Below are 26,556 nucleotides of genomic sequence, written 5' to 3' on the forward strand. Positions count from 1 at the left end.
TATATGGAAATAAATCGAAGATGAATTGGAAACATGCATTCATGCAGGGGCGGAGTGGGACCAGAATATCTACCGGGAAATTTCGTATACCACCGGCCCTCCGTGGTAAAAAAAAATGTCTCGTAGCCTATTTGTAGTAAAACTAGGGTAATACAAATCGTAATCAATTTGCCCCCCCCCAAAAAAAAACATTTTCATAATAGTAATTAAATTATTAAATCATGGCTAATTTTCCTAAATGAGTAACTATACAAAATGATACCTGGTTGAAAGACGGAGATGCGCGCCTCAATCAGCTATTACATAACAGAGCGAGACCAGAGATGAATGTGCTCATAAACGGAGTAATATGGAATAATTTGTGCATCTTTGAATAACTGTAAGAATATTTCCTTTAAATATAATTTTTGTCATATAAAGTTTTGAGAGATAATAATGTTTTTTTTCACGGTTATTGCTTATTTATTTTAACGTGTTTTGGCGCATTACCTCAGAGTTTATTTCAGTAATATTGCTTTTTTTCCCGCTAATAATAATACAATTTACATGCCAATCCTGCTTCCTTGTCTTTTTATTCATTTCATTATGCTGTAATGTTAATTTATATGTAGATATTATATAATCTCGTCTAATATTCAAATCATATCTGGAATAATGTGTGCATCTTTAATTAACAATACAGTTCATTTGAAAATAATTTTTGTCAAAGTTTTGAGAAATAATAATGTTGTGAGGATATTTTTATATTCAAGTTGAATACTCTCGTCTATTAATATGGAAATCTAATAGTAGGAAATATAAAATGTGATACTGCAAAGTTAGATTCCCAAAATGTGACGAGGAAAAAGAGGTGTGTTCAGCAGCTTTTTAAATCAGAGGCAGATGGGCTATTCCATTTGGTGAGGGGCCGCTCACTGATCCCCCTATGTTTGTGAAAATCCTATACATGGTTTGACCTGCCGAACGGGTTGAGCGATCGCTTGTATTATAGCCTACTGTGTTGAGCAGAGGGAGAGAGAGAGAGAGAGAGAGGCTGCACAGTTTGACAAGCGGGAATCGGCCGCAGATCAGGCTGCCGCGGCCCCAGATGCTTTTGCTAATATTAACTCGTAATCATTACGACAACGTATAATTATTATCAGACCGGGCCGGCCATCGCGCGGCCCCAAAACACTACCGGCCCACCGGGAAAAGTCCCGACTCTCCCGATGGCCACTCCGCTACTGCATTCATGTTTGTACTGTAAGCGGATATTACTGTGTTGAGAAACGCCATATGTAGGGATGGGCGATAATTTGCATGCAAAATCATGCGCATCTCGTTTGTAAAGCCGGTTGTACTTCCTATCGGAATCGGATGTGAGTCACTTTTAAAAGATGATGTAAGCGGGTCGTCAAAAATCAGATATAGTCAACTGGGCATTAAGAATTGCGGTGTAAATGCAGCCTAAAAAGTCTAACTCTAAATTCCTGATGTTGTAAATTGAATGTTATTTGTCATCTACTGTGCCTAACTGTTTACAGAATTTGTATAGCTTGTTATTAAGTCTCCTTTCTGTACAAATGGTAGGTACAGGCATAGCTCATGTGTAATAAAATTATTACATTACTTCTACAGTATATCTTGTTATTTTTAAAACTGTACATTGTTTGATCATGATAGTTTATGATATGTATTTTATCTTATTTGCTCTTTTTGCTGATTTTCACACTTAATGATATGAAGTATTTCAGTTTGAAACAATAAGAATTTATGATATACAGCAGGATAAATATGTGGGTGTATATATGAATAAGAATGTGGTTGTTTCTCTTTGGAGAGTAAATCTGCTGGAGTTGATTATTTGTAGCGATTATTTGTGATTTTCTTTGTCCCATGGACACTTTAGAAACATGGCCTAGACTCTAGAGTTTGTAAGGTGTCTTCTCTTTTGTGATGGAGTGCTTGTTTTGTGTTCAGGTGATGATGAGCTGTCCAGTCCCTCCCAGGATGCAAGCACTGGATTAGAGGACGTCATCGAGCAGCTCAACTATTCCTTTCCTCACAGCCAAGGTGAGATCTCATCTTCATTTTTTTTTAATCATGGGCTGCTTTGATCGGGCACTCATGAGGGAGCAGTATTTGAGCTTTGGCCACATTTTGTTATTAATATTAGTTTAAGAGCAAAGGAGAAACGGGAGAATAATGCTAGTTGGGGTTGTCTGGTTTATGTGCCCAAAACAATCAAAGTTCTCATACCACCTTGAAAATTGCGATTAATCTATGGCAGAATAAAAGTTTGTGTTTGCATCATGTATGTGTGTGAACTGTGTATGAAAACTTTGTATAGATAAATGCACAAACATGCATGTATATATTTAAAACAATGTTTACATGTGTAGATACATTTATATATTTATGTATAATTTATATTCTATATAATATAAATACTTAAAGGAACAGTATGTAAGAAATGTATATCAATTAATCATAAAATGGCCCTGATATGTCACTAGACATTAAGAAATCATTTTCATTTCAAATACTTATATCAGTGACAACAGTGCTATGGCCAGGATATTGTCATTTAAAAAAATGAGTTGCAGCCCTCAACTGATGTTTATGTTGTCATTTTGTGTATTGGCTACCAGTTGTGTGATTGCAGTACCAGTTTTAGCCTCAAGTTTTGTGAATGCAATACCAGTTTTGGCCACAATCCTACATACTGTTCATTTAATTTATATATATATTTCTCTCAAAATTATGCATGTGTGCATATTTCAACATGATCTCACGAGGTTCCGTGGTGTAGTCACTGAATATTTTGCTTATTTGTCCGTGTCATTGTCACGGATCTCCGCATTTTTCGTGTCTGTATTGCGGACTTTCTTTTCCGTTTCACGTATTGGTTAATCAATTGTTTTTTCTATTTTTAAAAAATTTTAGCGGGGGTTTGTGTGTCACTTTAAAGGTGCAGTGTGTACATTTTAGCGGCATCTAGTGGTGAGGTTGCAAATTGCAACCCACAGCTCAGTTCACAGCTCACCCCTTGCTTTTGAAACGCATAGAGAAGTTACGGAAAAGTAGCCGAAACAGGACAAACATGTCATTGTTGGAGACAACTTAATATAAAAGTTTGTCCGTTAAGAGCTTCTGTAGAAACATGGCGGCAAAAATGGCGTCTTCCATGTAAGGGGACCCTCTGTGTATGTAGATAAAAACGTCTCATTCTAAGGTAATAAAAACATAACGGTTCATTATGAAAGATCTTCATACACCCCTGATAAAATAGTTTTGTATATTATTTTGCATTTCTGTCAAGAGATCCTTCTAGAAATTACACACTGCACCTTTAACTATTGGTTTATAAAAAAAAAAATTCTGGACTTTTAACCAATTGTCGCTTGACAATTAGGGTTAGGATGTCATTTTAGGTTACAGAAAGTCGTTCTTACTCCAAACCCACACAAAAATGGTTTAAAAATAGAAAAAACAATTGAGTAACCAATACGTGAAACTGACATGGAAAAGAAAGTCCGTCGTACAGACACGGAAAAAGGCAGAGATCCGTGACAATGACACGGATGGGTTGGCAAAATGTTCTGTGACTGTAACACGGAAATTCGTGAGATCAGGTTGGCATATTTATATTATGCATAGTTGTCATACACAGTTCACACACATACATGATGTAAAAAAAAACTTTGTGGCTGTTTACACTTGGCATTAACATGTGTTTTCGTCGATCGGATCATAAGTGGACGACGTTAATGCCAGGTGTAAACGGTGTTCAAAACGTTTTGAGCTCGTCCACTTTCGACCACTTTCAACCACATCCAGAGGTGGTCGAAACCACTTTCGATCGGATCGCTTTGGAGTTGCGGAACGCACATGTGGTTGAATGCGTTTGAACAGCCACACGCGACCGCCTTCTCTCCGCCCATTTATCTAATCTGAGGTATTAAACACAAGTTTTACGTATTGTTTGACTTCTGGCGTGAACATTCGGTGAACAGCGCTATTTTTAGCCTTTCATTGATAAAACTAAGCGGCTGATCTTCGTAGTTTCGTTTTGAAAGCGTGTGAAAGTTGCGCGATCCTATTTCATTAATTGCGCTGAAAATTCAAAGAAAGCTCTTACATACTCATGTACAAAACACTGTGCAGCATGCTAAACAAGCAGTGCACTCCGACATAATATTAGTTTGCGTCCATATAAACTCATAATTACTCCCGCTCGGGATTGAATGACAGCAGAGAGACTCGCCCACCGTCTCACAGACCACCCCCTCATAGTATTCAGCACAGAAGCGGTCGAAAGTGGACAAAAAAGACGGATTTAAATACCAGGTGTAAACGTAATGTGTCTCTCTCGTCCACTTGTGATCCGATCGATGAAAACACATCTTAATACCAAGTGTAAACAGCCCCTTTTATTCCGCTATAGATTAATTGTGATTAATCGCTATGCATCTCTAGTATAAATCCCTAATGTTTTTGTGGTCCAGGGTCACACATATGTAAATTATGAAATGAGCAACTTTATTGCTGAGATACTAGAGCCTGAAGCTTCCTTGAATTTCAGTTTTGTTTAGATATAAAAGCATTTATCCTATTTATTTTACTCACCATGACCGAACTCTTTTAAAAGATTCTTTGTGACTCGGCCCCTTTAAGTTGTATTTTAATATAATATAATAATATGAGTAAGAAAAATATGAGTTTTTTGCATTTTAATATTTCAGCGTGGTTATTAATTATAAGAATGATTCAATTCTTTGGTTATATATAAAGCTTTTAACCAACTTTAATAACACGTCACAGTAGGATGAGGTGGAGTATGACAGTTTCAATTGAAGATGTCAATAGTATTTTTTTATGTTTTTTGAGAATAAAAATAAGAGAGTACAGTCTGAATTTATTGGCAGAATGAATTTTTTTCTCTTTAAAAGTTTTCCCTCTTCATACTTCTAATCTTTGCATGATCACTTCACTAAATGACCCTTTTGCCTCTTTTATTTCTTATTGTCTTATAAGAATGCATTCCATCATGTTCATCAATATTTTACAATATAAAATATGACATTAAGAAACTGCATGTGTTTTAGTTATAGATAATTAAAAACAAGAAATCTTTTTGTACTCCAATTGGTGCATTTTACTTTTCTATATGTAACAGTGACTCTTTGTAGGATATGTATCGCAAGCAATACTTCCAAGGGCGCAACCTTAATTAAATAGATACCGAATATTGTTGCATTTATTACCTTTGCTTGCGATACACATCCTGTTGAGATTCAGTTCTGACTGTCTATCACCTATTCCAACTTTACTGATTTTCTTATTTCCTATTTTCCTCTTTGTCTAAGGAGGTGGACGACTAAACCCATGAGAGGTTAGTACTGTATCTAACCATTTACTGTCTTTCCTTTCTTCTCCACCCTTCTTTATGATTACTTGTGCAGATATATTCATAGACATTTCAACGCTTTACACATGCGCATCAATGCTCTCAAAAACATAAGCTTCTCGATAAGTAACATCTGTGCATTTTTCAATACCATTTCGGCTGTGGCCTCATGTCTACAGCTAAATCACAGCCGGGGCCGCTATTTAGTATAGTCGATATGCTTGCTTATGTAATATTTCTTAAAGTGTAATTTCAATGATTTTCAACCAAACACGTTTTGCATCATCCGGCTAACTTTTGCTGATAAATGAAAATGACTTTCCCAGTCCTGGAAACACAGAAAAAGAGTAAAGATGTTTATTTAAATACACTACCGACATTATAAAGTGAGTTGAACAACGGCAAAGTTACACATTAAGAAATGCAAGAGCGTGCATGTAAATCACAAATTTTAGTCCTCAAAACTAGCTAGATGTCCAAACACAGTTAAATGTGGCACATGAATCAATGAAATGTTATAACCGATCCTAATGCTTTTCCATCTCTCCTATAGGTCCTAATGTGGGAAGTCTTTTCCATATGGTTGATAACATCGGATATGCCATGGAGTCGTTGGTTAGTGTAATAACCGAGGAGCGGGATTTAGACTGAAGACGTCTTCTCCTCTTTGCATGCTTTTGTAGTGTAAACGACTGAACAGGATATGTTTACAATGGGAATATCAATAAAAATCTATTTTTCTGAAGGATCGCGGTTCCACATTGTAGATTTGATCTTTAGTAGTTTCGGTAGTTTCTTACTGCAAGATGAGAACTGTTTCTTACAAAAAGGTTTTTAACTTCTATGCAATTGTACAAAAACAAAAAGAGCGGTGTGTTATATAACATGTAACGTTGCGTGCCATGTCTTTGTACAGCGTGGAGCGTGTTTTAGACTGGATATACGCAAGGGTGCTTTATCAACTCATTTTGTTTGTAACAAAATAACAAATGCATATTAAAAATCAACTCCGTCCTCTGTGTGCGTGTGAAAGTGTGTATGTATGAAAGCGACTCATATTTTCCATAATGTAACTCGCCTATTAAACTCGAGCTGTTAGTATTTATTTGTCATGATAGTTTTTAGAGAAAACGGTTGTGTTTTGGCTACCTCCATAATGTTTATTTATTATTGGCTTGTTGAGAATAACTCCTGAACTATTCATGACTAATACATCTCCATATAAAATTCCTCAAGAAATACAGCTTCCATATTAATCCCCATTATTATACTGAAATGTTCTCACAAGAAAACAGGTATTAGCTTTTTTTCAAATGTTGTTTATTACTATAAATGTTTATCACATCTAAAGTTATTTATTTAAATAAAAACTGCTAAAACATTAATAAAGTTTCAGGAATCGACTAAAAACTGAAATTGGGCAAAATATATTCCACTTTGCATCGTCTCTAAATACATTTTGAGTTGGTATGATATGTTTTGTCATATTACTTATGACCAGGGTTTGCGATACTGACCTAAATTCATGTCTACATAATTTGGGGATAAATGACGATATACAGTAAATCCCTCTGTATGTTCTAGAAGGTGGAATACATGTTTACATTCAAGTCAAAGCCTTAACTCTTAGAACGGATGTGTTAAAGGGGTCATATTATGAGATTTTTTTTAAGATGTCAAATAAATCTTTGGTGTCCCCAGGGTGTGTATGTAAAGTTTTAGCTCAAAATACTCCACAGATAATTTATTATATTAGTGTTAAAATTGCAAATTTGTAGGTCTGAGCAAAAGTGTGCCGTCTTTGGGCATGTTCTTTAAAATGCAAATGAGCTGATGAGATGCAAACACTGATCACAATAATGGTGGTTTGTTGTAATTGAAACGCAATTGTGCTGTCAAGTATTTTTTCTTTCTCTTTGCAATAAATGGCAGTATTATTGTAATTCGCCTCACTACCTACCTCACAAAACAGGCAAAATCTGACCATTTTTCACATGCTTGCAGAAAATGGTTTACCCAAACAAACTTACTGAGTTGATCTTTATTACGTTTTCTAGGTTGATAGAAGTACTGGGGACCCAATTATAGCACTTAAACATGGAAAAAGTCTGATTTTCACGCCATGACCCCTTTAAAATCAACACATTCTGGGACAACACACTAAATGCGTTGTCCCAGAATCCATCCATTTCTGAGTTACTATTGAAACATTACAACTTGTGTTTTATTTTAACACAAAATCAACACAAAGTGACACATAATGTGTTAAAATTACACATAATGTGTAAAAAAAAATTAACACATCCTTTCTAAGAGTGTTGTATGAGGTGTCACAATCACCTTTTTTTTTTTTAAATAGTTACTGGTGAAAAAAATATTCAAAGACTTTTGCTCCCTGTTTAAAAATATACAGCTGAATAACATGTGAACTGGTTGTGAAGCTTACATCTGACCTTAGTGTACATTTTTGGCAGAGCTCCTGTTTCAAAAGAGGGTCATATCAGACCATAACAATGAAGACGGTATTATCTTATCCTCTGTCCTACTGGAAAAAAGTACCAAAACTCAGTATACAGTCCAAAGTATTACATATTTATTTAAGATGTGCTTTTTTGTTATGTTGCAAAATGAATCATTTACCAGACAATGAAATGCAATTTATGGTTTTCTTAACTTGGCGCTTCAAACATGGAATCAAATTACACTGTTAAAAATAAAAGTTGGATCAACTTAAAAAATTACTTCAATTGGTACCACTTTAAAATGTGAAGGTTCTTTTTTCAACTTAAATTTTCTTACTTTTCAAAGTTTTTATATAGCAGGTTTCACTTTTTACAGTTTTTGCCCACCATTTAGTTTTTCCTCATTTGTCCCCAAGGTTGTTTTAGAAATAATAGTAATTGTGTTATAGGCTAATCTTTTTGCTTTTGTTAACCAGTTTCACACACAAAATGAATCAATAAGAGTAGCATTTAAAAAGAAAGCAAATGAAGAGTTTCGTTGCAATAGGAGATAAATCCATTTTTAACATTTTTGTCGAAACATGTTTATTATTATGTTATCATGTTATTATTTTGTTTTATAGTGCTACTTAGCTGTATTTTTTAAGTTATGAAGGTTTAAATCAAAACAAACCAACTGCAGTTGAATTAAAATTAATTGGAATGCACAACCAAAAAACTAGATTTCTGAACAATTAAAAAAACGGTGGTTATCTCGTTTTGCAACGAAACTCTTCAAATGCATTTTAGCGTCGGCAAAATCTGGGAAATTATTTGGCAACATTACAGGGTCTGAATCAATAAAAGGAAACAGGATTTTACAATAACTTTGAGTTATTTCTTCAATGGAGATTCATTGGTCTACTTGAATACTCCTGTGGTTGATTCATTCAAAAAACAAGAAGAGCAAAAAAGCAGTTCTGTATTTTTGTGACAGATGACCACAGCAAACACAATGTTGATTTCTAAAGAACAGTCAACTCTCTCTGTTTTTTCCCTGGTTAGTTATATTTTACCTTACAATAATTCGTATTAGTCATTTGTGCAATAATTTGTATTTATATTGGCAATTATAAGTGTAAGTTTCAAAATATTACTAACCAGGGTGCCGGGAGGGGGGAGTTATGACATTTTATCTTTTAAAATACATTAATTTATCATAGGTTTTGTGAAATTAAATGTATAAGGCTACCAACCAATACTATTCTATAATTGAATATGTTTTGTTTAATTAAAATTTTAAGTTTGAGATTGTTTTATGTCTCAAATTTTCTTTGGGAAAACAAGGGGGGACACGACAAAAAGTTTGAGAACCACTGCAGGTAAGTCACAAAAAAATGAATGAAATTTCCAGATTCTCATTTTGTTTTTCCATGAGCTTGATTAATTTCCACCCTCTTAGTCTTTGTATATAAACATATCTATTTTAAAGAGGAACAGAATAATCATTACTCTTGGTTCCTGTTTATCATGTGACACACACGGCGTTTAAATTCCCTGCCACTGCTGTCCTGTCAGTGATTATTACAGTCATGTCTGTGGAGATCAGAGCATTGAGTGTAATATTATGTGTGTTACTGAACATTCAACCATCACATGCTGGTGAGTATTGTTTTCTGGTTTCTAACTACGGTTTAGGTGATACTGTTTTGAAACTAATGTTTTCTGTTGTGCTAACATATGTCTTCGAAATCCAGGCTTAAGTCTTATAATCTAATCTAAAGAATTATAATGATTAGATTGTGTTGTTTTATAAGATTACAAATAATTATTTTGCATTTCACAAATATTCTAAATGTTGTAATTGTACCTGATCATGCTGTAGGACCTTGATAATTGATTTTAACATTTTATTATACTGAAAAAAAGTGAAAGTGAAAGGATTCAACACATACTCGGAATGTGACCTGCATTTAACCCGATCCAGTTGGCAATGTTTACATGCACAAAATTCTGTCAATTCGACTGAATTCAATACGATTGAAGATAACAACAAAACAGTTTACATGCACCCTAAACATTGCAATCTGATTTAAAGTGTACATTCTACAGAATCCGTACCGAACGTCTGCACAAGCGCACAGTCAGGGTTGCCAGATTCGCGTATCAAAACCATCGTAATGGACATTCAAAACTAGCTGAAAAGTATACCAATGACTGTCCACAGCCCAAATATCAATAACTAATCAACAAATCATTCCATCTTTAACCCGCAGAAAAAAAACAACGTGTGTAAACAGTTAAAACAGTAGCCCAAATCTAAACATAAAAAAGCAAAGGACTTGGCAACGCTACGCTGCGGACAGCATCTCTCGTCAAATTCACGCTTCTGGATGAAAGTCAAAACTGAGTTGGAGAAAGTTGTTCTTAAGAAGTTTTCAGATATATGTAATGAAAACACACTTTTTAAAAATGCACAATGCTATTTTATTACTTTAAATAGCGTTTTAAGAGTACCCAAAAATGAGTGTACAGCGCGTGACCCCATTAACGTTACCTTAATTATGCGTGATGCCATTGCATTGTTGCGTGTTTCTGTGACGAGAATCGTGTGATATAAGAGGTAAAGTGAATTTGAGCGCAAATGTTCTGCGCATGTGCACAATTAATTTTGCATCCGATTGAGAATTCACGCGTTTACATCAGGTTTACATGCGTGCTATTCTCCTGCTTATCGGATAAGAAATCGGAGTACACCACCCCCTTCAATACGATCCAAATCCAATCGTCCTAAATCGTATTGATTAAGGTGTTTACATGAAGGCTTTTCAATACGACTGAGTCAACAATACGATTACAATACGTACAATAAGATTATTTGGTTGCTGGATTATTAGGTGTTTCATATAGACCTTTTGCGTGTTTGCAAACAGAGATGACGTTTTTTGTGGGAGGAGCCCAACTGGTGGCAGACAGTGAATGCTTCTCAAAAGCTGTGTGAAGCGTTTTAGCATTAAACTGTGATTTTTAAGGATCCGGTGTTTGTAGAAGTCTGTTTCCCCTATATTTCTCTTAAGTGTAATGTTTCTTATAACGTTTTCACCAAGTTACGTTTATTTTTTAAATAAATTAAAAGTTTAAACGGCTTGGCTACTAATTGTGTGCATGTATGTAATGTATATGTATTGTTCTTTATTGGTAAATCAATTATTTTTACGGTATGAATCGCTAAAGTACTTATAAGAGCAATACTATCATGTGTTCTGTATAATATCATTTATTAAATATTTCATCATTTCCTGTTTTCAATTTCTTCCTTATATTTTTATCCTACGTGTTTGATCTAAAACTATTATGTTTACATACAAATTAATTTGTATAGGCCTGTTTATATATTATTAACACTTTACATTGTGTGTGTGTGTGTGTGTGTGTGTGTGTGTGTGTGCGTGCGTGCGTGTGTGCGTGTGTGTGTGTGTGTGTGTGCGTGTGTGTGTGTGTGTGTGTGTGTGTGTGCGTGTGTGTGTGGGCTTTGTTATTTTTATTAGTAAACATCATAATTTAGAACAAACAGGAAGAAGACATAGGCTAAGATATAATGTAAAAAGAAGTAATAGAAAACGAAAAAAATACTAAAACTTTAATAAATGGTAATATTATTGATATTATGAACTCATTCAAATCTTTAATCTTTCTAAATAAATTACAAACGTAACGTGATGAAAACGCTATAAGAAACACATAGAGGGATCAGACTTGGACAGAACGCCGGATATCTTCTTTAATTATTTTCTATACAAATTATTAAAAGATTTTCAGATGATTTCATCACTCAAGTGAGTCCGGTTGAGGGCTTTTATTGCAACCATAAACACCTACGTTTATCTTCAAATGGTGTCTTCGACGACGGTATACTATAAAAATGAAGGTCATCTATTTTGGCATTCCTATTCTGACACTCAACAGCACAACAAAACATTTTCTAATGAGTTATATTGTCCGTTTCGCTCGTGTCTCATTCATTTCCACTGTTTTTCTGCCACCACATGCGCGCGTGACGTAACTGTAACGTCGACTCACAAAAGGTCTATAAGGAGACATCTAAAATTTTCTGGGAGGGGGGGGGCGAGGACTGGAGTTGAGAACCACTGCAGTAGACTACAACTTGTGGCGTTAGATAATGCACATTTTATAATAAAGTGACACCAAAATATATAGAAACTTTTGATCACGCTTGTACAGTTTGAGTTGAATTAAACAAAAAAAGCAAACCTGATCCAGGCATTTCACAAAAACAACGATCAAACGAGATCACGCTCTACATTCCAAGCATTTCACAAAAACAACGATCTAACGCTCTACATTCCATTTATGCATTTGGCAGACACTTTCATCCAAAGCGACTCGCAATGAATTCAAGCTGTACAATTTGTTCATTGTTCCCCGGGGCTCGAACTTATAACAATTTGTGTAATTTATTACTTACAGTGGTATTACTCTGTTTTACTTAAGGACTGACAGAATTGGCTGCACCTCAGAATGTGAAGATAACGTCCATCAACATGGGTGCAATTCTTGAGTGGACATATCCACACAGTTTTATGGATAATGTAACATATACTGCAAGATATATGTAAGACCCCATCCACACACACACTCTCTCTCGCTCTCTCTCACACACACACACACACACACACACACACACACACACACACACACACACACACACACACACACAAGAGTTACAAAAACTTTCACAAATTCCGAATCCTTACACAAAAAGACAAAAATTAAGCAAAGGACACTATTATAGCCTATTTAAAAAGTTAGGGGTTAGAGGTGGGATTATGGTTAGGGATAGAGTCAAGAGTTTAATTACATGCCAAGCACCTTAAATCTAAAGTTTAATTACACATATATACTGTGCACATTATTTACATTGTATGTCTTTTTATCTCAAGTGGGGTCATAACTGGACGTTGATTTTCACTAGAATCTGAAACATATTATATTGCAGAAGTTGAAAACAATAACCCTATTGTACTGTACCTGCACAGTGAACATGTTTACCAAACATTGCGCTGTGTTTAACATCCTAATTCTGCCCCTACAGCCTGAGAAAATCCATTATTTACATCTGTATGAACTCTAAAGAGCTAAAATGTGACGCAGGAGATCTGCCTACTACATATGGGAACTACCGGTTTCAGGTGCGAGCAGAGCATCAGGGACGGTTCTCTCAGTGGACTAATGCATCTGAATTCATACCTAAACGCGACAGTGAGTGTACCTACATATTTAAAGCTCAAACTCAAATGTCTTTTAACTTACACAGCTGCCGCTCTAAAATTACTTGCTTTTTTAATGTGTTTATAGGTAAAATTATCATTTTGTTAAATTCTGTCAACTACTGACAACATTAAAAAAAATGGGCAATTAAATGCAAATGTCAACATGAAAAGTTACATTTTAATCCAATTTTTTTAACCATGCTGATATCCCAGTGATTTGAATACCCATGCAAAGTCTCTATTCAAGTTTTTAAAGAAGCAGTTTAATTAGTTAAGTAAGTGCAAGTGACAGAATTGTCATGTTCATAACGTAGAAATGTCACATACATAACGTTTTTCTTCCTCATAAATGCACATACAAAACATATTACTTATAAATATTATGGGCCGGTTTTCCAAACAGGGAAAATGCATGTTTGGGCTGGCTTCATTTAAAAACATATCATCTTAACATATATCAGTGCCATTGTTTTGTCTCAAGATGCACACCAGTTGATTTTTTGAAGGGTGTGTTTGTAAAAACTACTTAAATGTCCTAATATAAGTCCAAGCCCTGGATTAATCTAAACCCTGTCTTGGGAAACTGCCCCTAAATGTTATTTGAAGAGCCGCCCCTTTCTACATTTGTTGGGTTTTATTGCTTATGGTTTGTGCGTTTTCATTCACAGAATTCCTACACAAAAGAAGTTTATATTCATTTTTAAACAACGAAATACTTGTGTGTTTTACATGTATTGTAAAAAAGACATAGCTTTTTAATGTCTCTTGGCAACTGTCAGAAAAAATGGTCCCAAGCTGTCACCTTTAAAAGGACTTTATATGTACCTTTTAGGTACAGATATGTATAAATTTGGTCCAAATTGTACTTTCACGGTACTACTATGCACTGTGAGGTACCAATATGTACCTCTAAAGCAGTGGTTCCCAAACTTTTTCAGCGTGCGGCCCCCCTTGTGTAGAGTGCATTTTTTCGCGGCCCCCGAAAGAAAATTTATGACAAAAACAGTTTTAAAATGTATTTTAATTAAACAAAACATATGAAATTATACCTAGTAGTGCTGTTTGTTATTTGTCTTATTATTTTTTAGGTTTAATTACACAGAATTCATGTTAAATTAATGTATTTTATAAAATGTCATAAAACTGGGGCCCCCCCCTGGCACCATCTCGGGCCCCCCCGGCCCCCAGTTTGAAAACCACTGCTCTAAAGTACTAATACTTAACTCTTTAGTTGCAAATGTGAACTTTTTAAAGGGTGCCACCCCAGTGACATCGTGGGACCATTTTTTGACAGTGCATGCTCTCAGTCTTTTACATTGCTGTTGGATGACTTTGTCACTCCTGATGTTTGCTTTTTATAAAATATAACAGACACTGGAATTGAATGGATGCCGTAAATGTAAAAATTCTGACAAAAAAAGGGCAAATTTGTGTATCTCTTAACTTAACTTAACTTGTGTATAACAATTACTACTTTTATTCCCGTAGCTACCATCGGACCACCTACTGTACATCTTGTCATCAGAAATAATATTTTGGATGTGCATGTTCAAGATCCAGTGCTGAAAGTGGGCACACTTACAGGTGTTTACTTTCAAGTGTCTTACGTCATCAAATATTGGATTGATGGCTTGGAAGACTCGGTAAGTTTTTTTTTAAATTCGCACATTTCAAGTACTGTATCTGTGTTAAATAAGGTTTAGTGATATAATTTACAATAAAGTCAAACAGCTTAAAGTTCCATTTATAACGTTTTAAAGAGGGCCTGTAGCTATGTTTTGAGGATTTTTAAAAAACTTATTCTAAGTTATAAAATTGGGTAAATTAATTAATTTACATTTGGATTTTGCACACTTTTCCCCCAAAGAAACTTAGTGCATTCAATCTATAATAGTAGATCATTGACAAAATGAATGACTTCTGACTTTGCAAATAATGAACTTTCGTTCTGTAGGTGATAGAGAAAAAGATTAAAAAGACAGAAGAGGACAGTATGGAAGATGTTAAGAGAAGCATAAAAGCGTTAAGCTTATGGAGCAGATATTGTGTTCAGGCGCGAGTGGTTCCCAATGGCTACAGAAATCTGACCCCGTTCAGTACACCTGTTTGTGTGCTCAATATTCCTGGTAAGTGAACTCTGTTTGGCTTTTAAAATGTATGTAACCCACATGCATCCATTAAATATGTTATAATAATGAAAAACATCTGAATGTAGTACCATGTTGACCTTGTACTTTAGGCCACAAATTAAAAGTAGATTTTTTCAATTTATCAATTTATTATCATGCTTAACACCATATAGCAGAAACTATCACAATCTCCTGTACCTTTTTATTTAAATATAGCACTTTTTTCTTTTAATATTGCCGTGCATCGAGTCTATTAATGCTCAAATTTCTTCTGAATTCTTAAATCTTAAACTGAGAAACAATTCTTGGTTGCACTTTTGTTCAATGCACTGTAAAAATGCAGCATTTGTGTAAAATCAACATATATTTTCATGTTACTTTAACTTAACAAACTAAGTTAAACGAATTTAACTGTCAACCTATCACAAGAAAAAACTTAAAATAATAGGTTGAGCTGACTTGCAAAACAATGTTGTTTTAACTTTATGCTGCATTATTTTAAAGTGTGCATCACTGTCAGAAGAATTTGTCAAAAAATGGGCACTAGCTGTCACTATGGCGGCACCCTTTTAAAAAGTACACTCTTACAATTAAAGAGTGCATATAAGTACCTCATACATATTGGTACCAAATGTATACAGTATCTGCACCTAAATACATAGTTGGACCCTTTTCCCCAGTGACAGCTTGGGACCCTTTTTTGTAGCTACATGTATTTTATAAGGGTTAAGATAGGGGTATTTTCAATGGTTTTACCTAGAAGTAAGTAAGTATGCACATGTAATTGTCAGATTGATTTTGTCAAGATTGATTTTTACAACAAACCTTTAGTGATGTTTCATTCTATTTGTGCATCAGTGGGGACCAGTTGTGTGATCGCCGCAGCCATCCTGCTTCCTCTGGTGATCCTGGCTTCCTGGATGATATATAAAATGAAATCGTTTCTGTATCCCAAAACCAAACTACCAGATCGTTTCAGCAAGGTATCTTGCTTTTTCATCACATGATTCCTCTACACTGTCAGACATATTGGGGTGGTGCAGGTACACCTTTGTACCCATTAATACCTCTAAAAGGGTTACCAATATTGGTACAAAAATGTATAAATATGTGTACTGGTACATATTGTGACCTTTTTAAAGGTTACCATCCCAGTGACAGCTTTTTTTGTGTGTGTACACAAAAATAACCTTTTAACACTTTTTTTTAGTTTGAGGCCATACAACATGCAACAAATCAGAAAGAAAGGCTGGATAAAATAAGTGCCATAACAGAGGAACATCTTCATGATGGGCTCAGTGTGAAAGACAAGATTTCGGAGGAAACGTCCTGTCTAACCCCGATCCAAATGGAAGATGACTACAAACACCTGATGCAAACAAAACCAGCACCTACTTTTTACCCAAACCATATCTACCCATTGTGCTTGAAGAGCAAGCTGCTTACTCATTTAAATCAACCTGGGATCGGAAGCTCCAATGCCATTCAGACCTACTACAATTTTAACGACCCCAACATTGATGAGAAAATAACTAATAGTGTTTACTGAACACTGTAAAAACGTTTTCTTACCTGGTTGCTTAAAAAAATGCTTTAAGTAAATTTAACTTAAAAATTTAGTTGACACAACAATTTTTACCCAGCTTTTTTGAGTCAACTAATATTTTTAAGTTGAACCAACAAATCTTAATTTACAGTGAAGGGACTGCTGGACAATTTAAGATTTGTCTGTTACAGAATATGTTTGTTATTAGCTATGACATTTGTTATATTATATCTGGTGCAATAAGTCTCTACGTATACAGTATATTTAGAATGTAAATAATTTCTGTGTTGAGAAAACAGTTTATTTTTTTAATTTATTGTTGTAAATAATGTGTTTAACAGTAAATGAAAAAGGAACAATCTGTATTGTGGTCTCTTCACTTCCCTGATTCACGTTGAGTCTGGTAATTCTTACGCAATATTTGAAGTTATTGGTTCTGAGCTGCACACAATCTAGATCAGGTACTATACGGAAAATATACTGTTTTTGAGCTAACTTCACCATCTTACTGGTATTTACACCGGTAAGTGTTTAGGGTATCAAGTGCAGTGGTGAGTAGTCTTGAGTGCGTGCACCAGACAGTGCAGAATAAAATTACTCGATGTTCACAATATACTCAATACTGGATATGCACAAAAACAAAAAATATACACAAGGTACAAACTGTATACAAATTATAGTATATGTATATTTATTTATTAAAAATATATTATAAAAATTCTTATAACAATTTATTTTACTTGTATATTTCACATTAAGGTTTATAAGAAAACAAAATATGTAGCTGTATAGGAAGTTTTATAAAAGTACCTTTCTAACTTTTTACCTTTTGTAAAAACTTTATATAAAAAAACCCTAGCATATAAAATATTTTAACGTTTATTTGTTCAATGATTATTGGACTTTTGTGCTGTAAATGCAGCCTTTGGTACAGCGTGTCTTGTTGCCATGGTGACAGGTTTGTTGACGTGACCGCAGCAGAGGATTAGCAGGTACTGTCTTGTTTTTCTAGCGCGTGTCTGCTTAAAAAGTCAACAATTTCGATTCGGTTTTAAATAAACAAATGAATAAAAATAAGCATTTTTTTTACATTTCTATAAACGTTGTTTGTTTATTGGTGTAGTAGCCTATCTATTTATGTAGAGTTTACCTCAGCTGCGACTTCCGCTCAAACTGCACGTGAAAACGGAAGTTGCATGCCTTTTATTAACAACCTGTTTCTGGAAACCTGGAAACTTCCCGTGTATTTTAATGCGACTAATGTCTGTTATTTGTCTAAAGCTCTGATGATTGAAGAAAAATCAACATTGATTACATTGTAACTTACTTATCAGCAGGTATGTCGTTGGTATGAATTGCTGTCAATGTTGCTCTCGTAAAAAAAAGTTTTTTTCCTAAAATGTATAAAATCCCAGGGATCACACATACTGATCAAATGTATTGCTTGAAGGCACTGTAGTTATGTTACAGTAGGTTAGGATCAGAGCGTTTGTCTAATGCAATAATGTAAAAATGTAAGTGTAATTTACATTATAAACAGAAGGGGGGTATAGACGGTTTCAGCAGTAACAACATAAACAAACGGCTTTTGTGGAACAAACATAACTTCCGGTTAACTCCGCAAAAAATGAATAACAAAAGTCCCTTAAGATTAGTTTATTTCTGATAACAAGCAAAATTAGTTAAAAAGTATTACCATAGTTCATATTTTATAGCTAAAGCGTATAAAAAAACTACACTGAGGTAACTTTAGTGTGTCAAATGTGTACTATAGTGTATACACTGTTAACTACCAACCGGTTGCCAAAACTCCCTTCGCGTAGCACATAACAAAAATGACAGTATAACTGACAATTATCAGCAAATAAATTAATTTTGGTTGGACTTGATAGTAAGGTTGTCAAAAGATTAATCCCGATTAATCGCATCCAAAATAAAAGTTTGTGTTTACATAACGTGTACTGTGTGTAAATATTATGTATATATAAAACACACACATTCATGTATATATTTAAGAAGTATTTGCATTTAAATACTGTATATACATTTATATAATTTATATTATATATAAATATAAATATTTTATATATAAATATACTTTTTTTTCTTAAATATCTACATGATTGGGAGCGTTTTTATATATATAAAAAATAATTATTCACAGTACCCACACATATGTTATGTAAACACAAACTTTTATTTTGGATGTGATTAATCTTTTGACAGCCTACTTGATTGTGACCCTAGCAACTTGTCAACCCATCTGTGGCCAGTGGACGTTGGCATGAATGATCCATTTACCTCTCCTTTCGGTGTTTTTTGGCAGTCTTTAAAACGATAGCTCCGAATTCTTGTTAAATCTGTTAGTACAGTCTCGCACAACAGCTTTTTCCAATTTAGACGAGTTTTCCCCATGTTTTTTACTGATTTCACACTGTACACAAATTCTGCCCCTCTGTCTTTTGCCACATAAGTGGGCATAACCACAGTCATTTTCGCCGAAGGTGACGTCACGTGCATACCCTCTATTGAAATCAATAAGATTGCGTCGCTCTGCTACTGCTAGTCGCTGCTAGTCTGAATGAACCTTAACCGCGACAACGCATGTGCGTCCGATGAAACCGTCTATAAGAGAAAGTCTATATTTTAGGTGGTGCACGGTTCACAGCAGTGCAACACGTACAGTACATTTTTAGAAGTAGCCTACAAATATTTCCTAGTTTCTCAATTAATGTTACCCAAAAAAAAATTCTGTCATTATTTACAAACCTGTATACATTCTTTTGTTCGGGAAGAAACATATTTTTAGTAATGTTTGTAACCAAACTGATCAGAGGCCCCATTGACTTCCATAGTAGGATAAAGGAATAGTATGGAAGTCAGTGGGGCCTCTGATCGCTTTGGTTACAAAAAATATCTTCCTTTGTGTTTGTAACAACATGAAAGGAAGGAAATGATGAATAATTTTCATTTTTGGGTTAACTATCCCTTCAATACTGTTTGCATTTATCTGAGACCAAGCAGTAATAAGGCTTTGAGTCAAAAGTCCAATTACACCAATATAAGTTTTTCAGACATCTATAGTTAAAAACCGCAAAGTTTACTGAAATCTCTTTTTCAAGCAGTAATGCAATTTCCAATAGCTTTTTTTGAGGACAAGACTTACAAAATAAATGTGCCCTGTACAATATTTACAGAAAGAGTTCAGAAAAGTTCATGCAAGATGAAGTTGGACATAATAATGTTGTAACTATGTGAAATGTCATGTCAACTACCGTATAGGTTCGAGGTGTTTCTTATGCAAAAAAAAAAAAAAAAAGGATAAAGTCTGGCTGTGATGGAAGTAGTACTTTCTGCCCCAGAGACTTTCTCCAGCAGTGTAAGGAAAAAAAACCTGCTTCCTCTGAGTCAACTGGTAGAGGACACCAGAAAAAGTGTCCCCCATCACCTGCTTGAAACCAGTAAGCCTAGTTTCCTCCCGAATTTGCTTGTTTTAAAAGAAAAACAGTTATTAGAGCCTTTTACTACTGGCACTAATTAATGAAATGTTTGTCCTTTCTTTTAGGGGAGTTCACAAAATTGAAGAGTAACAGTGTAGTTCAAGCTGAACCATCAGAACTGCATTTCAGTGGTTTTGAAGTAGGAAAGGATTATAGGAAGATCTTGGTTGGTTTTTTCACTTACTCATCTTATTCTTGTTAAAATCAAATACTTTTTGTGTAAAATATTTAAGGAAACTTTTGTGGAGTGTCTAAATGGGTTTGGAGTTTTGACACATTGCTTTAAAACAAATGATACATTATCATGCACACCGTTTATAGACTTCATTGTCTGAAACACATGAGAAAACATTACACTGTGGTCATGGGGAAATATGAGTTGTAACTAAAACCATAATTTAAAAGGAGAAGAAAATCAATATAGGAGGAAGTACTTTATGATGTAATGATAAATGCTGTTTTTACCTTACCAGAAACTTGTCAACATCTCTTCTGAAGTTATCAGTGTTCACATTCTTCCACCTCTGACTAAGAATTTTCAAATAAAGTACATAAAAAAGGTACTCATCGTCTCACAAATATCACTAACGATCTGTAACATTCCTGGTTTAATATAGTTGGGAATTTTAAAAAGCAAACAAAGGAATTTTATGAAAACTAAGTAAATGTCAAGTTCAAATTTCTCAGATTCAGATAAAGATTTTAATAGTGCTTTTTTAACCACAGTGCCGACTGGTCCCGGGTCTGGCATATACTGTTACAGTAAGCTTCCATCCAGACGAGTGGCATTATTTTTTTGACAACATCAGAATTCACTGCGAGGTGAGAACATGTTTTTGTCTGATGTTTGTGCGTGTACAGTGAATGCTAATAATACTGTAATGGGTTTTGGTTTTGTCTCCGTTTTAGGGAGAGGAGAACTTACTGGTTCCTGTTCACGCATATCCCGTTATCAACGATCTTCATATTCCATCTCACATTACTTTACCACCTGTGCCACTTGGACAGAGGTAAACAATGTATAAACGGTTTCAGCAGTAACAACATAAACAAGCGCTTTCGTGGTCAACACATAACTTCCGTAAACTCCACTAAGAATAAATAAGAAAAAGTCCTTTTAAAGTAGTTTATTTATATAACAAGCGTAATAAACAACATGTAAATTACCCAGGAAACCAAAACATTTGTTATTTTCAACGAGGTATTTGATCAAGAGTTCAATTTAGCAACTAGTCAGACTATTAAAAAAATGAAACCGGAAGTAAAGTTCCGACCAGATGCGTAATCCGATGAAACCGTCTATAATGTGTGACCCTGAAGAACAAAACCAGTCATAAGGGTCTGTTTTTTTACTAAATAAGCTTTCCATTGAAGTATGCTTTATTAGGATAGGAATATATTTGACCGAGGTACAACTCTGGAATCTGAGAGTGCAAAAAATCGAAATAAAAAGAAAATCGCCTATAAAGCTGTCCAAATGAAGTACTTAGCAACACATATTACTAATAATATGTAATAAAAAAATTTTGTGACTACTCATGTTTTGTGGTCCAGGGCCACATATCCCATTAAACCAATAACAAAACGTAGGTATATTAAAATGTCTTGTGAAATTAAATTACAAAATTTAGGGAAAGAATCAAGGGTGCCACTTGAATTGACCCATGACCTGTCTGTAAGAAACTGTCTGCTAGTAATAAAGAATCAATGTAAAGTCCATGAATTTAACAATAAAATAAGCATAGACTCATTTGTAGCTTTTCATTAAGTTTATGCAAAAGAAAATATTTAATCGTTAAAATGAAAGATTGAAAAATGCCTGTTTCTGTTTTTTTAGCATCAGTCATGTGATTCCACTTAGTTGCAGTTGTCCGATAGACTTTGAATTTCATGTGCATTGCCTACGACCCCATGAAGCCTTTACTGTGAGCCCTCTATCAGGTAACTTGCTTCCATTCAAGTCAACACTGAAAGTAAAGTACTGTATTTATAAAAAAGCACTCTAGTCAGTAAGAAAACACTATATCAAACAACAGACCTAAATACTGTATCACATAGATTTCAGATCTGCTATCTCTGTTATTCAGGGATCATTCCAGCAAATGGAAAGACGGAGATAAAAGTGACTTTCACACCTGTGCTGTATTGTACAGCTGACATTACACTGCAGCTGGTTATCTCTCAATTCAACTGTAAACCTGTTGTTTGGACAGTTACAGGTTCCTCTTCTCCATATCTGCTGCTCAGGTAATACCATAAAGTGTTATGTTTTTTATTTCATAACTGTTACAATATAAAGGTTGTCAACATTTGCCAAGTCACGTTACTTCTCTTGTGCAAGTGTAATATCACCCTGTGCATATAAGTCACCCCAATACAAAAGTTTGTGCTATGGACATTAATTCCCTTTTTGCAATGCCTGGGATTTGAACCTTAAAGTCCACTTACATTTTCTAGATGTTTTTTGTTTCTGAGTTTTGATATCACTCTTACACATGTGATGTTTTATTCTCTTTGCCTTAGTCAAAAAGATGAAACTGTTGAGGATGATGTTTTGGTTGGAAAGCGAAAGATCGTTGATGGAAAACCTGTTGCATCCCATCATAGACCTAAAATGGCTCTTGCCTTGGCGAAGGTACAGTAAGCATCATATGTTTACACCCCTGCTAAAAATACCAACATAAATCCAGGCTGGTCCAGTATGGTTCAGGTCGAGTGTAAACCAGCACAGCAGTAGCTATTTACCAGCAAATAAATGTGGCTAGAACTTTGGCTAGTTAAGCATTTTAGTTGGGACAGCATACATTCGTGTGCATCTGTGGTAGTCTCTTCAACAAGGTCTGTATGTCTTTAGGAAGTCCAGATATAAAAGTTTAAAACTTTAGTTAATAGTAGTTCACAATCACATTTTTACAATCACTTCCAGGGTGGTGAAAAGAGAAGAAAAGGTGATTCACAGCTGATGGTCTCCACCACCGATATCACAACTAATGCGGACCAGACTAAAAAGATGAAGGAAGCCGCATTTTTAAAGAAGGCGAAACAAAAGCAGGAGAAAGCCATTCTTGACCGCTGGTGTGTTGCATATTACACTACATGCATATTGAATTCATGTACACTTAGTTCAATGTACAGTAATATGGTTGATATGTTAAAATGAATTTTATCTTCAGGCCGGTTGATGTGGGTAATGACAAACTTAAAATGTTGAAGGTGCAAGACGAGGCAGTTGGTGCATGTAAAGTAAGCCATCAGCATCCTCAATCATTATAACAAGATCGTAGTTAAAGGTGCAGTGTGTAACTTTTAGAAGGATCTCTTGACAGAAATGCAATATAATATACGTAACTATATTATCAGGGGTGTATAAAGACCTCAAATAATGAACAATTATGTTTTAATTACCTTAGCATAATACGTTTTGATCTACATACATTGCGGGTCCCCTTACATGGAAGCCACCATTTTGTGTCACCATGTTTCTACCTTAACGGACAAACTTTAATATTTAAAATAAGTTGCCTCTGATGTAGACATGTTTGTCCTGTGGCATCTACCGTAGCTTCTCTATGCATTTCAAAAGCGAGGAGTCAGCTGTGGATGAGCCGTTGGTTGCAATTTTTCAACCTTACCACTAGATGCCGCTAGAATTTAAACACTGCACCTTTAAGTTAAGATGTCTATACTGTTTATTCATTCATTTATAGTGTGCAGAAATTATAAACATATCTCAAGGCTTTAAGTGTAATATTTATATTTTGATTTAATATATGGTTTTCCACATTTTGCTAATTTACATTTCATTTTCATATATTGTGTGTCTGTGTATATTTCAGCAAAAATATAGTGGTAAGTCATTGGCCATTTCAAGATCTTCACCCAAACGTTCTTCACAAGGAATTTTGAGAAATGCAGGACAGGTACATGAAGTATTATACAGTTTTTAGCAGTGTGGTAAAAACTGAAATATACTGTATGCATCTTTCGCCCTTGACTGTGTACCTTGAAAACCAACACTGCATCCGAAAACGCCTACTTCCATACTATAGGCGAAAATCTGTAGGCAAGGCAAGTAGTATGTCTGCATTCATAGTATTTGAGAACAAGTAGGCGAAAGTATTCGTGATGGGATCTATTCTTAACATGTATGCCTCATATACAATCTACTTTATTTAATACAAAAAAGTATAGAAAACAGTTATAGGTTCTTCCGCCATATGGTATAGTTTAATTTAGTATATAGATGTATATCATGACACTCAAACAATAGCTTTGTGTTGTAGCTCCCAGGATGCCCTGCCGTTTTCAGCAGCTATGACACTGGCCAGCTCGAGGTCAAACCAAAAGCACTTAAACTCTTCCAGCAAGCTGTTCGTAAGGTAAAATAACTCATTTTGCACAGTCATTAAACAAAATATTTTACCTGTCTTTACTATGGTGTTTGTGTAGTAAACAAAGTATGCTGCTGTATTATTAAATATACATTATGATTTATATTAGGTTGTTCGTCAATGTCGAATAAACAAGAGGCGTCAGGCAGATGAAAAATCGGGTGAGTCGGGGAATAAGCACCTCTCAAAAAAAAGTAACACTCATATTAAAAGTCTGTTTTTTAGACACTTGTTCTTACTTTTGTTGTAGCTGAACAACTTTTGAAGCTGACACCAGAAAAGCTTCTGCCCTTCAGATTTCCTACATTTCTACCTGAAGATCAACTTGACGAACTGGTGAGATACACAGCATCTGGTTACTGTTTAGTAGATCTCTGTATTATGCACCATATGGGTGATTCTCACGAAAACTTGGTTTTAAAAATGTCAAGCATGAAAATGTAAAAATTGCTTAAATTTACTTTTTTTCCCACCAGACATTGAAAAACAAAGTCTGGAGTAAATGGGAACATTAATTTTAAAACTTTTACTTATCATTTAACACTTTTTGTAACATAATTTAAAAAATGAGTCCTAAAAAAATCTCATTACCGCAACAGTCAGAAAACATCAACACTGACATATTTTCAAAATGACATGACAAACCTGAAAGAACATAATTTGGAGATTCTGCACATGCAGTTAAAATCAAAGTATTATGCTTCTATTAATTAAATTAACATTTAATAAGCATCTGTTGCGGTAATGATAATCAAAATGTCGTGTAAGCATTCTGACAAGACAATATTTCAAATTAACTGTAAAAAAATGATCTTACCTGGTAGCCATCTTGAAGTAACTGGTCCATGTGCTTGGTCACTCAAAATCAAACTTTATTAAAATTCTGTATGTGTGCTTAAACTGTTCTCAAAAAGTGTTGCGGAGGATGAGAACATCAGGCATGGACACATCATTTTCCTAATTTTTCTTCATTATTATTATACATGAATATTCAGTAAATATTTTTTCTGTCATCTCAAGTAGTCTAGCACAACATCCATTTATTTTTTTTCTTAATATTTTTGTGTTAATTTGATTAAATTACAACATAACGCATGTTCAAACACAGCCGGACACATTGCGGTAATGAGAATTTCAGCAGAAAATGAGATAAAATTTCCAATTATAAATTCTTATGTTGAAATCACACATTGTGCAAAGTATAACACAGTATTGTGTTAATTCTGATGCTTTTTAATGTTACTATATTACACATTTTAAAGCTAAAATCATTAGTGCCGTGGTGTTTCAATGGTTTCGTGAGAATCACCCATATATGTAATGCTACAGTTAACACTTACGTATTTCTTTTAATAAGACGCAGTAGTGTGCTTTTTATGAACAATGCCAAGAAATTTCACTTCAAGACATACAGTAATACACATCAGGGCATTTGTGTGGCACTGATGATAAGCCTGTATTGTGGTTTTAAGGCTGTGAGTGCATTGGGTCACGTTCCTGTGAGTCCGCCAATACCGAATATGAAACCCAGCACCATTCCAGCAACCTGCAGTCTAAAGGTACATGAATAGATGAGTTGCTTCTTATTTCCCACTTCTGATTGTAAGGATTTTTTTTTATAAAATTCCTGAAAATCTATAAGGTTGCTTATGCCTTAAAATGTCCATTGTGGTTTTGCAAAATGTCGAAGTTTTCTGAAAGTGCGTCAATCGGGTTTTTGGTGGTATCTTTGGTGGCGAGACACCAAAACAGGAAACACTTTAAAGCACAGAACTTAAACATAAAGGCCATTTACTAAACAACTTCTGTTTTAATATCTTCTGGTAATGCTGACAAGTGGTAATGAAATAGTTTAGTTCAGTATATAAT

The 26,556-nt window shown here is 34.7% G+C and overlaps 3 protein-coding genes across 9 annotated transcripts in view; all 3 read left to right on the forward strand.

Annotated features, from left to right (window-relative positions):
• Positions 1 to 6,408, forward strand: part of dmd (dystrophin) — a 164,145-nt gene extending 157,737 nt beyond the window's left edge. For all 3 annotated transcript variants that reach the window (XM_073866166.1, XM_055205904.2, XM_055205905.2), the window contains 2 exons: positions 1,960 to 2,052; positions 5,943 to 6,408. In XM_073866166.1, coding sequence (XP_073722267.1) covers positions 1,960 to 2,052; positions 5,943 to 6,040 — 191 coding nt within the window. In that variant the 3' untranslated portion in view covers positions 6,041 to 6,408. The remainder of the gene's footprint in view (positions 1 to 1,959; positions 2,053 to 5,942) is intronic.
• A 2,008-nt stretch (positions 6,409 to 8,416) lies between these two features.
• Positions 8,417 to 17,157, forward strand: crfb15 (cytokine receptor family member B15). The gene is made up of 7 exons (XM_055205908.2): positions 8,417 to 9,492; positions 12,343 to 12,463; positions 12,944 to 13,110; positions 14,610 to 14,764; positions 15,076 to 15,247; positions 16,109 to 16,233; positions 16,461 to 17,157. The coding sequence occupies exons 1-7, from the start codon at positions 9,423 to 9,425 to the stop codon at positions 16,797 to 16,799; spliced, it is 1,149 nt and encodes a 382-aa protein (XP_055061883.2). The 5' UTR covers positions 8,417 to 9,422; the 3' UTR covers positions 16,800 to 17,157.
• Positions 17,158 to 17,745: 588 nt separating this feature from the next.
• cfap221 (cilia and flagella associated protein 221) overlaps positions 17,746 to 26,556 on the forward strand; it is a 54,875-nt gene continuing 46,064 nt past the window's right edge. Inside the window, exons 1-16 of one of the 5 annotated variants that reach the window (XM_055205911.2) lie at positions 17,746 to 17,788; positions 20,079 to 20,257; positions 20,362 to 20,462; positions 20,770 to 20,856; positions 21,023 to 21,118; positions 21,206 to 21,306; positions 22,134 to 22,237; positions 22,384 to 22,543; positions 22,820 to 22,931; positions 23,223 to 23,371; positions 23,470 to 23,539; positions 24,133 to 24,216; positions 24,580 to 24,675; positions 24,797 to 24,848; positions 24,938 to 25,023; positions 26,160 to 26,246. In XM_055205911.2, the coding sequence (XP_055061886.2) occupies positions 20,134 to 20,257; positions 20,362 to 20,462; positions 20,770 to 20,856; positions 21,023 to 21,118; positions 21,206 to 21,306; positions 22,134 to 22,237; positions 22,384 to 22,543; positions 22,820 to 22,931; positions 23,223 to 23,371; positions 23,470 to 23,539; positions 24,133 to 24,216; positions 24,580 to 24,675; positions 24,797 to 24,848; positions 24,938 to 25,023; positions 26,160 to 26,246 (1,509 nt within the window). In that variant the 5' untranslated portion in view covers positions 17,746 to 17,788; positions 20,079 to 20,133. Of the gene's footprint in view, positions 17,789 to 17,966; positions 18,134 to 20,078; positions 20,258 to 20,361; positions 20,463 to 20,769; positions 20,857 to 21,022; positions 21,119 to 21,205; positions 21,307 to 22,133; positions 22,238 to 22,383; positions 22,544 to 22,819; positions 22,932 to 23,222; positions 23,372 to 23,469; positions 23,540 to 24,132; positions 24,217 to 24,579; positions 24,676 to 24,796; positions 24,849 to 24,937; positions 25,024 to 26,159; positions 26,247 to 26,556 lie in introns of those variants that run through there. The other 4 variants (XM_055205910.2, XR_012369017.1, XR_012369018.1 and 1 more) reach the window with 4 other exon arrangements.

This window comes from Misgurnus anguillicaudatus, chromosome 3 (assembly GCF_027580225.2).
Source record: "Misgurnus anguillicaudatus chromosome 3, ASM2758022v2, whole genome shotgun sequence".
Lineage (NCBI taxonomy): Eukaryota > Metazoa > Chordata > Actinopteri > Cypriniformes > Cobitidae > Misgurnus > Misgurnus anguillicaudatus.